The 12236-nt window shown below is 44.9% G+C and overlaps 1 protein-coding gene across 4 annotated transcripts in view; it reads left to right on the top strand.

Moving 5' to 3' along the window:
- LOC311105464 (huntingtin-interacting protein 1-like) overlaps positions 1–12236 on the top strand; it is a gene marked incomplete at its 5' end in the record, with an annotated part of 61401 nt that overhangs the window by 39664 nt on the left and 9501 nt on the right. For all 4 annotated transcript variants that reach the window (XM_084147628.1, XM_084147627.1, XM_084147625.1 and 1 more), the window contains 7 exons: positions 33–140; positions 589–690; positions 1540–1734; positions 1840–1987; positions 2271–2357; positions 5549–5656; positions 5986–6122. In XM_084147628.1, the coding sequence (XP_084003754.1) occupies positions 33–140; positions 589–690; positions 1540–1734; positions 1840–1987; positions 2271–2357; positions 5549–5656; positions 5986–6122 (885 nt within the window). The remainder of the gene's footprint in view (positions 1–32; positions 141–588; positions 691–1539; positions 1735–1839; positions 1988–2270; positions 2358–5548; positions 5657–5985; positions 6123–12236) is intronic.

The following is a 12236-nucleotide window of genomic DNA, read 5'->3' as shown; positions in this document are numbered from 1 at the left end:
AAACGTCTGTGTTTTTCTGTTTCTGGCTTTAGAATGCGGAGGTGATTCGTCAGATGACGGTGGCGCGGGCGGCTCAGGACGAGGTGGACAGCGTGAGGAGAGAGATGCAGGAGAAGGTCAAAGCTGCCGCGGAGAGACGGGTGAGGGCGAGGCACACACTCCCACAGGGATACACACTCTCCTGAAATACTGTGTGTGTACAGTCTGTATCACCCTCTTTCTGTTTTCTCTCCCTTCCCCTTTTCCCCCTCTCTCGCTTTCATGGACACAGATGACTTCAAATGTAATATACTTCACTTCTTCATACTACAGTACATTTCAACTTTCTCTCTATCTCTCTGATCATTTCATTGTGTAACTGAGATGCCTTGCTGTACATGTGGGTGTTAGAGAGGTAGAAACCCCTCCAGAATAAACTGAGGTAGAGAGATGGAGACCTAGCAAATAACATGACTCTCTGTTTCTATCTTTCTCTCGTTCTCTATTTTGCCCCGCCTTGCCTCCCCCTCTATCTCTCTCCCCCCATATTGCTCTCTGTCCCCCCCCCCCCCCCTCCCCTCTGTCTCTCCCACCTCTCTCCCCCTTCAGGAGCAGGAACAGGTGGAGCAGCTGCAGCAGCTGCAGAGAGAGCTGATCTCCAGCAGGGTGGAGCTAGACAGCCTGAAAAGCACCATGGCCTCATCCCAACAGGTAGCCACCTCTCTACCCAACCGTACACTCCTCATCTCCTCTCCAACCTAAACACTCACCCAACCGTACACTCCTCATCTCCTCTCCAATCTAAACACTCACCCAACAGTATACTCCTCTCCACTCTACCCCACTTGACCTCACCCTGACCTCTGACACCTTCAAATAATCTCTACTCTGTCTTCTATCTTTACATTCCCCAACTCCATGTTACTCTTCTACCCGTCTGTGTGTGTGTGTGTGTGTGTGTGTGTGTGTGTGTGTGTGTGTGTGTGTGTGAGCGTGTGCGTGCATGAAATCGTGTGTGTGGAGAGAGGGTTGTGTGAAGCGTCGGTGCAGACCTCGATCTCTGCATGATCCCGACAGTGTGTAGTCTTACTAGGCCATGACGGTCCAATTACCATTCCTCCTCTCCATCTCTCATCCCTCTCTCCCACTCCTGTCAACCCTATTTCTGAATCAACACACTCACTTCTCTCTCGCCCTAACCCCTTCTTTTCTCATTCTCTCTCACACAACCACTCCCTCCAGTCCTCACACGCATACTCTGTCACTTTGTCACACATTTCACTTACAAACTCTTTCTTCCCGTCTCTCGTTCCTGTTCACATGCTCAGGAGGGTGCCCACAAACAGGTGAGGTAGAGTAGAAGAATGGCAGTTGTCATATCCACATCTCATAGCAGTTAGGGCGTAGTCACCATTAAAAGGTGGTATTAGTGTGTGAGCCTTTTCGTTCATTTCAGCGGAGAAACACAGGGATAGGCACGATCCTAAAATACTGTGTATGTGTCAAACTCTTTCTCCTCTCTCTTCTCTCTCTCTCCGTCTCTCTCTCTCTCAATCTCAGTCGAGTGAGGAGCTCAGTTCTCAGCTCTCGACTGTGGAATCGGACAAGGTGGAGTTAGCAGAATCCTTGTCGAAGAAAGAGGAGGAGCTTGCAGGCCTGGGGGAGGAGCTAGAGCGTGTTCAGAGCAGCCTGGCCAGTGAGAGGGAGAGCGGAGTGAAGACTGCCGAGGCCCTACAGAACCAACTCAATGAGAAGGTGTGTTTCAGGGGAGGTAGCCGTGTGCGTTTGTGTGCGCCTGCGTCTCAGCTTCTCAGTGAGCGTGTGTGATATCTGATTCTCTCACTGACCCTGTGTGTATAGGAGAGCAGGGAGCAGGCCCTGGAGAGCCAGCTTGTGGCAGCCCGCTGGTCCACCCTACAGGGAGCTGTGGAGGAGGCAGAGAGGATAGTCCAGGACTCACTGGCCCAGCTTGACGACCCAGCACACATCAGCTGCACCAGCTCTGCAGGTCAGCCCCTAACCCTCTCCAACCTCTGTCTTATGCACTACTGACTCCAGCTTTGTTCCGGTCGGTCTGTCCGTCCGTCCGTCCACCTGAGATGATGCCACATTGTGAAACCAATGCTGGATGTGTAGATGTGTGTGTGATGCCTCAATCTACTTGTGCATGTGTGTGTGTTTTGTGTTCCAGTGTGTGATGTAGGATGATGTCCCCTCATAATAGTGTGTGTATGTGTGTTTGTATGGTGGAAGAGGCCTCTCCCCTCACTGTGTACCCTCCTTGTGTGTAGACTACCTGGCGTCCAGGTGTCAGGCCTCTCTGGACTGTATGGACAGACTTCACTCTGCCAGAGACAGCTACCTGGCAGACAACACAGGTCAGACTCAGAACTGTTCTCTTACTCCCTTAGTCAGCTTTGTGCATTCACACACACACGACACACACACACACACACACACACACACACACAATCTACTTTCAGGCACCTATCGAAGCCATCGTTGTTCTTGTGTAGCAGACAAGGTCAAAAGGCAGCCAAAAACGTTACTTTCACCGACGGTTGCTGTGCAGTTTGACAGTAACTAACTCAGCAACGTTAACATGAATTTACACTACCAGTCAAAAGTTTGGACACACCTACTCATTCAAGGGTTTTTCTTAATTTTTTACATCGTAGAATAATAGTGAAGATATCAAAACGATGAAATAACACATATGGAATCATGTAGTAAAAAAGTGTTAAACAAATGTCAAGAGTGTGCAAATCTGTCATCAAGGCAAAGGGTGGCTATTTGAAGAATCTCAAATATATTTTGATTTAACACTTTTTTGGTTGCTACATGATTCCATATGTGTTATTTCATAGTTTTGATGTCTTCACTATTATTCTACAATGTAGAAAATAATAAAAATAAAGAAAAACCCTTGAATGTGTAGGTGTGTCCAAACTTTTGACTGGTACTGTGTATATATATATATATATATATATTGTGATGTCACGAGAGGCTGTGTCCTGGAGGGACGTTACATCCCCCTGAGATGGCTGCAAACCCAGACAGCTATGGCTCCATCTGCTGGTATGGTCGGGAACTCCACCCCTCTATGGCCAATCTTCCCACGCAGCTGAAACAAATGAGGAGCTGATGAGCTGAAGGTTTGGGAAGGGAAGAGACACACTGAGAGTGAGTGTGTGGGTTTGTGAAGAAACACAGTCTCCAACCTGGGCTCTCTGGAGGACAAGAGTGCTGCACGTCCACTTCCATGAGGAATATAAGGATTTGGAGATACTTACCTTTGGGAAATACTCACCTTTGGATATATTCGCCTGTGGAAATACGTGAGAGACATTTGGAAGGACTTTTTGCTGGGTTGGCCACTAGCTGCAACGTGGACTACAGTAAGGCTGGGGAAAAGTTATCTGAGCGAGTGAGAATTATGATGTTGGATGTGGAAGAGACATCCCTGAACTGTTAACCCTTAAAGAGCCACAAGAGAACAGACTTTTGTTATATTTTCGTTAATTTCCCAAGACCTATAATAAAATCCTTGGTTTGTTTGAACCTTGTCTCCTTGCACTACTTGAGCAACCCCGCTGAAAGCTGTGTAGCCTCTCGTGACGTCACAGAATATATATATATATATATATATATATATATATATATACACAGTGGGGGAAAAAAGTATTTAGTCAGCCACCAATTGTGCAAGTTCTCCCACTTAAAAAGATGAGAGAGGCCTGTAATTTTCATCATATGTACACGTCAACTATGACAGACAAATTGAGGAAAAAAATCCAGAAAATCACATTGTAGGATTTTTTATGAATTTATTTGAAAATTATGGTGGAAAATAAGTATTTGGTCACCTACAAACAAGCAAGATTTCTGTCACTCACAGACCTGTAACTTCTTATTTAAGAGGCTCCTCTGTCCTCCACTCGTTACCTGTATTAATGGCACCTGTTTGAACTTGTTATCAGTATAAAAGACACCTGTTCAAAACCTCAAACAGTCACACTCCAAACTCCACTATGGCCAAGACCAAAGAGCTGTCAAAGGACACCAGAAACAAAATTGTAGACCTGCACCAGGCTGGGAAGACTGAATCTGCAATAGGTAAGCAGCTTGGTTTGAAGAAATCAACTGTGGGAGCAATTATTAGGAAATGGAAGACATACAAGACCACTGATAATCTCCCTCGATCTGGGGCTCCACGCAAGATCTCACCCCGTGGGGTCAAAATGATCACGAGAACGGTGAGCAAAAATAACAGAACCACACGGGGGGACCTAGTGAATGACCTGCAGAGAGCTGGGACCAAAGTAACAAAGCCTACCATCAGTAACACACTACGCCGCCAGGGACTCAAATCCTGCAGTGCAAGACGTGTCCCCCTGCTTAAGCCAGTACATGTCCAGGCCCGTCTGATGTTTGCTAGAGTGCGTTTGGATGATCCAGAAGAGGATTGGGAAAATGTCATATGGTCAGATGAAACCAAAATATAACTTTTTGGTAAAAACTCAACTCGTCGTGTTTGGAGGACAAAGAATGCTGAGTTGCATCCAAAGAACACCATACCTACAGTGAAGCATGGGGGTGGAAACATCATGCTTTGGGGCTGTTTTTCTGCAAAGGGACCAGGACGACTGATCCGTGTAAAGGAAAGAATGAATGGGGCCATGTATCGTGAGATTTTGAGTGAAAACCTCCTTCCATCAGCAAGGGCATTGAAGATGAATCGTGCCTGGGTCTTTCAGCATGACAATGATCCCAAACACACCGCCCGGGCAACGAAGGAGTGGCTTCGTAAGAAGCATTTCAAGGTCCTGGAGTGGCCTACCAGTCTCCAGATCTCAACACCATTGAAAATCTTTGGAGGGAGTTGAAAGTCTGTGTTGCCAAGCGACAGCCCCAAAACATCACTGCTCTAGAGGAGATATGCATGGATGAATGGGCCAAAATACCAGCAACAGTGTGTGAAAACCTTGTGAAGACTTACAAAAAAAGTTTGATCTGTGTCATTGCCAACAAAGGGTATATAACAAAGTATTGAGAAACTTTTGTTATTGACCAAATACTTATTTTCCATCATAATTTGCAAATAAATTCATAAAAAATCCTACAATGTGATTTTCTGGATTTTTTTTTCTCATTTTGTCTGTCATAGTTGACGTGTACCTATGATGAAAATTACAGGCCTCTCTCATATTTTTAAGTGGGAGAACTTGCACAATTGGTGGCTGACTAAATACTTTTTTCCCCCACTGTATATATATATATATATATATATATATATATTTGAAGAAAGGTTCCTTTTTCAGTTTCTTGCCCACATGAAAGAGCTAGATTTCTATGGGAGAAAATAAATCTACTTGAATATGTGAGAGGTATTCACTATTCTCAGACACTCTTGGTGGACAGTGGAGGTTGATAGTAAAATGCTTATTTATTGTTCAAATACAGTGTTTTTCAGCATTACAGCCTTCAAGTACTTCATATAAAAGTAGCATATCCAGTTGATTGTATATAGACTTTATAGCAGTTTGACCTTTGACCCTTGGTTCTCCAGGTGTGTCGGAGCTGGTGCGGGCAGTGACCCATCTTGCCCACCTGGTGGGCGATACCATTGTTCAGGGCAGTGCCACCTCTCACATGGTGCCAGTGGAGCAAGCGGACGGTGAGTGTGAGCTGTCCCTGTGTCTTTTCAACTGAAATGTGCACTCACACATCCAGGACTGGAATACTCCGTGATTTTAAATAAAGTTTGTTCCTCTACATCCCTATATAGATCTGTTAGAGAAGTACTGATAATGCGCAGATAGGCAACGATAGCCTAGCCTGGTCCCCGATCTGTTTGTGCTGTCTGTCACCGGGTGACAATGACCATCGGCGTTGGGAAGACGGCACAAACCGATCAGGGACCATCACTGCCACCCACTTCCTCTAAGTCTCCATACTGTGTCTGTATCTCTGACCCTCCTCTCTGTCCCCCCCCCACACACACAGCGTTGTCAGACAGTGTGAAGGCGTGTGGGGCCGAGGCCCTGGCCCTGCTGGGTCAGATGAAAGCGCAGGAAAGCCTGGCTACGGCAGACATCGCCACGCTGAGGGCAGCGCTGGATGGCATTCTGGCCACCGCAGAGGTCAGTCGAGTCTTTATGGTCATACAAGTTTTGTTGTTATTGTTGCTGCTTTATTCTTAAGAGTAAATATGAGTACATAGTACAGTTAAGCTGCAAATTACAGTAATTTCATTTCATGAAAGCATGAGATTATTACACAATTACTAGCGAGTTAAAAGGAGGAGGATAATTTATTTTATACTATGCGTTGCCATGTTACTAATGTTGATACTGATGATACAGAACCATTGTTAACCTCAGTAAGGCTGCAGGGACGGAGGGACTCATGTATAAACTTGAATAGACTACATGTCCAGTTGACCTCAAAGTGAACTACAGAAAGTAAACAATAAGCCTGTCATTAAACACTTGGCATCTCATCAGAAGAAGAATCACAATCGAAAAGCACAATCAAACAATCACAATATGACTACATGTTAAAAATATTTTTTGGCAATCTGTACTATGCCTACTGGCAAGGATGTAAATTTGCTTTCAGCCCTGGTTTCAAGCAACATAACCTGCCACTTCCAAAAAAAGCTTGGATATTCTTCTGTCTACGTATCTCTTTTAAGAGGCCGACACTGATCTTGTAGGTATTCGCCTGGTCGTAGAATTTGGCTGTCGGTTGGTGCTGCGTCTTCCACAACGAGCCGGTCATAGGGGATCTTAACAATGATCCGATCCATGTTCTTCTCGGCAGTAAAGGGTTTACTGTTATCATGAACAACATACATTGGCAGGCTGCTAGCACCGGGGTTGCTTCTTGTATTGAGGTTGCCCACTGCAAAGTAGAGTTGTGTGGCCGGATCAATTGCTGGGAGTAGCCCCTCGGTGTTCCCAAAGGAATGGAAGCCATATCAAATCAAATTTTATTGGCCACATGCGCCGAATACAACAGGTGCATTTAACCAACATTACATTTATTTTTAATAAAAAAAGTAAAATAAAAACAACAACAAAAAAGTGTTGAGAAAAAAAAAGAGCAGAAGTAAAATAAAATAACAGTAGGGAGGCTATATATACAGGGGGGTACCGGTGCAGAGTCGATGTGCGGGGGCACTGGCTAGTTGAGGTAGTTGAAGTAATATGTACATGTGGGTAGAGTTAAAGTGACTATGCATAAATAATTAACAGAGTAGCAGCAGCGTAAAAAGATGGGCTCCTTTGATCATCTCCTTTGTCTTGGTCACGTTGAGGGAGAGGTTGTTATCCTGGCACCACACGGCAAGGTCTCTGACCTCCTCCCTATAGGCTGTCTCATCGTTGTCGGTGATCAGGCCTACCACTGTTGTGTCGTCGGCAAACTTAATGATGGTGTTGGAGTCGTGCCTGGCCATGCAGTCATGGGTGAACAGGGAGTACAGGAGGGGACTGTGCACGCACCCCTGAGGGGCCCCTGTATTGAGGATCTGTGTGGCAGATGTGTTGTTACCTACCCTTACCACCTGGGGGCGGCCCGTCAGGAAGTCCAGGATCCAGTTGCAGAGGGAGGTGTTTAGTCCCAGGATCCTTAGCAATGTGATGAGCTTTGAGGGCACTATGGTGTTGAATGCTGAGCTGTAGTCAATGAATAGCATTCTCACGTAGGTGTTCCTCTTGTCCAGGTGGGAAAGGGCAGTGTGGAGTGCAATAGAGATTGCATCATCTGTGGATCTGTTGGGGCGGTATGCAAATTGGAGTGGGTCTAGGGTTTCTGGGATAATGGTGTTGATGTGAGCCATGACCAGCCTTTCAAAGCGCTTCATGGCTACAGACGTCAGTGCTACGGGTCGGTAGTCATTTAGGGAGGTTATCTTAGTGTCCTTGGGCACGGGGACTATGGTGGTCTGCTTGAAACATGTTGGTATTACAGACTCAGTCAGGGACATGTTGAAAATGTCAGTGAAGACACTTGCCAGTTGGTCAGCACATGCTCGGAGTACACGTCCTGGTAATCCGTCTGGCCCTGCGGCCTTGTGAATGTTGACCTGCTTAAAAGTCTTACTCACATCGGCTACGGAGAGCGTGATCACATAGTCATCCGGAACAGCTGGTGCTCTCATGCATGTTTCAGTGTTGCTTGCCTCAAAGCGAGCATAGAAGTGGTTTAGCTCGTCTGGAAGTATTGTGTCACTGGGCAGCTCGCGGCTGTGCTTCCCTTTGTAGTCTGTAATAGTTTTCAAGCCCTGCCACATCCGACGAGCGTCAGAGCCTGTGTAGTACGATTCAATCTTAGTCCTGTATTGACTCTTTGCCTGTTTGATGGTTCGTCGGAGGGCATAGCGGGATTTCTTATAAGCGTCCGGGTTAGAGTCCTGCTCCTTGAAAGCGGCAGCTCTGCCCTTTAGCTCAGTGTGGATGTTTCCTGTAATCCATGGCTTCTGGTTGGGGTATGTACGTACGGTCACTGTGGGGACGACATCATCGATGCACTTATTGATGAAGCCAGTGACTGATGTGGTGTACTCCTCAATGCTATCTGAAGAATCCCGGAACATGTTCCAGTCTGTGCTAGCAAAACAGTCCTGTAGCTTAGCATCTGCGTCATTTGACCACTTTTTTATTAACCGAGTCACTGGTGCTTCCTGCTTTAGTTTTTGCTTATAAGCAGGAATCAGGAGGATAGTGTTATGGTCAGATTTGCCAAATGGAGGGCGAGGGAGAGCTTTGTATGCGTCTCTATTGCAGCTGGCGTGCGTTGAAACCAACAGGAATGGGGTCTGTGCCGGCGTTGATGGTCAGCTGTTTGAGCGAACCAGTAGAGCAGCTTGAGACCGTGACGTGGATACCTGTGGCCGAACTCTATGGTACGCAGTTCATTGATTGATTGGAGTTCTCTGATGACGGCTGAAGAGACTTGGAGCAGGGACAGCAACAGGAGGACAGAGCAGACAAGGCCTTTTCTGTCCATGGTGAACGTTGGTATTATTGCCCTGGAATTGCGTTCCCATGCAAAACTAGACAGATGGCTAACAACTGAGTCTTCAATAAAACTTCCAAGGCGTGAATTTTCTTGACCGAATGTATTGAAAACGTCTATGTTGTGAAACTGCAAAATACATTAAATAATATACTTTAGTATTCAATTCACATTGACATACTGTAGCTGTACATTATACATTTCAAGTTGAAGTTGCATAAATACAAAGTAAGTGCCAAGGTACCATGTATCTGACATGACGACAAACCAGATAGATAATTACTATATGAGTAACAACTAGCCAACTCCTTTCATTACACTAATAATGTGCAAACACCTCTGTACAATAACAAAACATATTACACTAGAAACAGTCAACTATAGCATAGTATGTTTTACAATTAACTTACATGACGCACGAGCAAACTAATACAGCTGACGCCATTCGTGAAATCAGTGCAATTTGCGTGAGTAAATGTAACCAACTAACATTGATAAGTAAGTAATTCTATCAATAACAATATTATCATCACTAGCAATATGCTTGAATTGAACTTACAAACAAATATGTTCAGAGGCTGAAGCATGACAAGAAATAGTTGCACAGAAAGAACTGTAGCGTTGTTTCTAGCTGCTTGTCTGCGTGCAGAATGACAACTCTACTCCCGGTTTTTGTGCAGTCTGTCTAAGTACCAGAAGACTCCACTAGGGGGCGATAAACACCATGGAACGCAATGAAAGTCACTCTTAACCACTATAATAAAATAATCTGTTACCTTCTAACAGGATGGCAGCACAGTTGGTGTAGCTAGAATCTTAGCTGGAGGATGCTGGAATCTGGATGATCAGGAGTGTAAATCTGGTCTCCAACTCATGCCGCCACTACTCAGAATTGTGGATGCTTAATAAAGTTTAGATCAAAGCTGAATCAATGTCTGGGCAAAATCTCTTAATGATTCATTAGTATTCTACACAACAGACCGAATTTAATAGCATAGTTTAACGTTAGAGTTAGGCCGAAAACAACATGTAATTTCTTATGAGATTTTAGGATGATTTTGCTGAATGGTTGTGTTAATTGAAACAAAATACAGGTACACTACATGACCAAAAGTATCTCATTTCATAATCATGTCCTTTAATATGGAGTTGGTCTCCCCTTTGGTGCTATAACAGCCCCCACTCTTCTGGGAAGGCTTTCCACTAGATGTTGGAACATTGCTCTTGGGACTTCCATTCAGCCACAAGAGCATTAGTGAGGTTGGGCACTGATGTTGGGTGATTAGGCCTGGCTCGCAGTCAGCGTTCCAATTCATCCCAATGGTGTTTGATGGGGTTGAGGTCAGGGCTCTGTGCAGGCCAGTCAAGTTCTTCCACACCGAACTTGACAAACCATTTCTGTATGGACCTCGCTTTGTGCACAGGGGCATTGTCATGCTGAAACAGGAAAGGGCCTTCCCCAAACTGTTGCCACAAAGCTGGAAGCACAGAATCGTCTAGAATGCCATTGTATGCTGTAGCGTTAAGATTAGCCTTTACTGAAACTAAGGGGCGTAGCCCAAACCATGAAAAACAGAACCCAGACCATTATTCCTCCTCCACCAAACTTTACAGTTGGCACTATGCATTGGGGCAGGTAGCGTTCTCCTGGCATCCGCCAAACCCAGATCCGTCCGTGGGACTGCCAGATGGTGAAGCGTGATTCATTACTCCAGAGATGTGTTTCCAATGGCGGCAAGCTCTACACCACTCCAGCCGACGCTTGGCATTGCGCATGGTGAACTTAGGCTTGTGTGCGGCTGCTCGGCCATGGAAACCCATTTCATGAAGCTCCCGACGAACAGTTCTTGTGCCGATGTTGCTTCCAGAGGCAGTTTGGAACTCGGTAGTGAGTGTTGCAAACGAGGACCGATAATTTTTTACGTGCTACGCACTTCAGCAGTCAACGGTTTGGTTCTGTGAGCTTGTGTGGACTATCACTTCGCGGCTGAGCCGTTGTTGCTCCTAGATGTTTCCACTTCACAATAACAGCACTTACAGTTGACCGGGGCAGCTCTAGCAGGGCATACATTTGACAAACTGACTTGTTGGAAATGTGGCATCCTATGACGGTGCCACGTTGAACATCACTGAGCTTTTCAGTAAGGCCATTCTACTGCCAATGTCTGTCTATGGAGATTGCATGGCTGTGTGCTCTAATTTTATACACCTGTCCACAACAGGTGTGGCTGAAATGGCCGAATCCACTAATTTCAAGGGGTGTCAACATACTTTTGTATATATAGTGTATTCTGTAGCATGTTAACACCACCTGCTCTAAAATATGCTTGAACAGTAGTTACTTACATCATTCAAGAAGATCTAAATGAATATTCCCATGAAACTGATTGAGATCAAATGGTTGGCATGCAGATCCAGCTTGGACGTTTCACCCGTAAAACGTGAAGAATTATCATTCACAATTGACAGTATTTGTGGGTATTAAAAAAAAGAAATGTATTTGAGCCAATATGTGTAGGCATAGGCAAATGTTGCATTTGGAGGATGCATTTATGCAGATTTTAAAATTGTATTATTCAATGGTCTACATCGGTACAAACTTTGATTGAGAAACAATGACGTCATACATATATTTTGCTATCCGGCACCTAGAAAAATGTCACTACACCACTGGTTAGGTCGCAGAATTTGTTGGGGACTGGCGTCCACCGGCGTTTGTTTTATGCCTTAGACATAGGCTCTTGCTTGCCATGTCACTTGGAAGTTTTGTGATATAATGCATTATAAGAAGAATTAGTGCTGCTGTCCACTCCTTGGCCTGCCATGGTTGTGAAATTCTCTGACATGGTGGTGACATACACTACCAGTCAAAAGTTTGGACACACCTACTCAATCGAGGGTTTCTCTTTATTTTTTACTATTTTCTACATTGTAGAATAATAGTGAAGATATCAAAACTATGAAATAACACCTATGGAATCATGTAGTAACCAAAAAAGTGTTAAACAAATCAAAATATATTTTATATTTGAGATTCTTCAAATAACCACCCTTTGCCTTGATCACAGATTTGCACACTCTTGGCATTCTCTCAACCAGCTTCATGATGTAGTCACCTGGAATGCATTTCAATTAACAGGTGTGCCTTCTTAAAAGTTAATTTGTGGAATTTCTTTCCTCCTTAATGCGTTTCAGCCAACCAGTTGTGTTGTGACAAAGTAGGGGGGATATAC

Source organism: Coregonus lavaretus (assembly GCF_964263955.1).
Source record: "Coregonus lavaretus genome assembly, chromosome: 30".
NCBI lineage: Eukaryota > Metazoa > Chordata > Actinopteri > Salmoniformes > Salmonidae > Coregonus > Coregonus lavaretus.
This window is presented reverse-complemented; position numbering and strand designations above follow the sequence as displayed.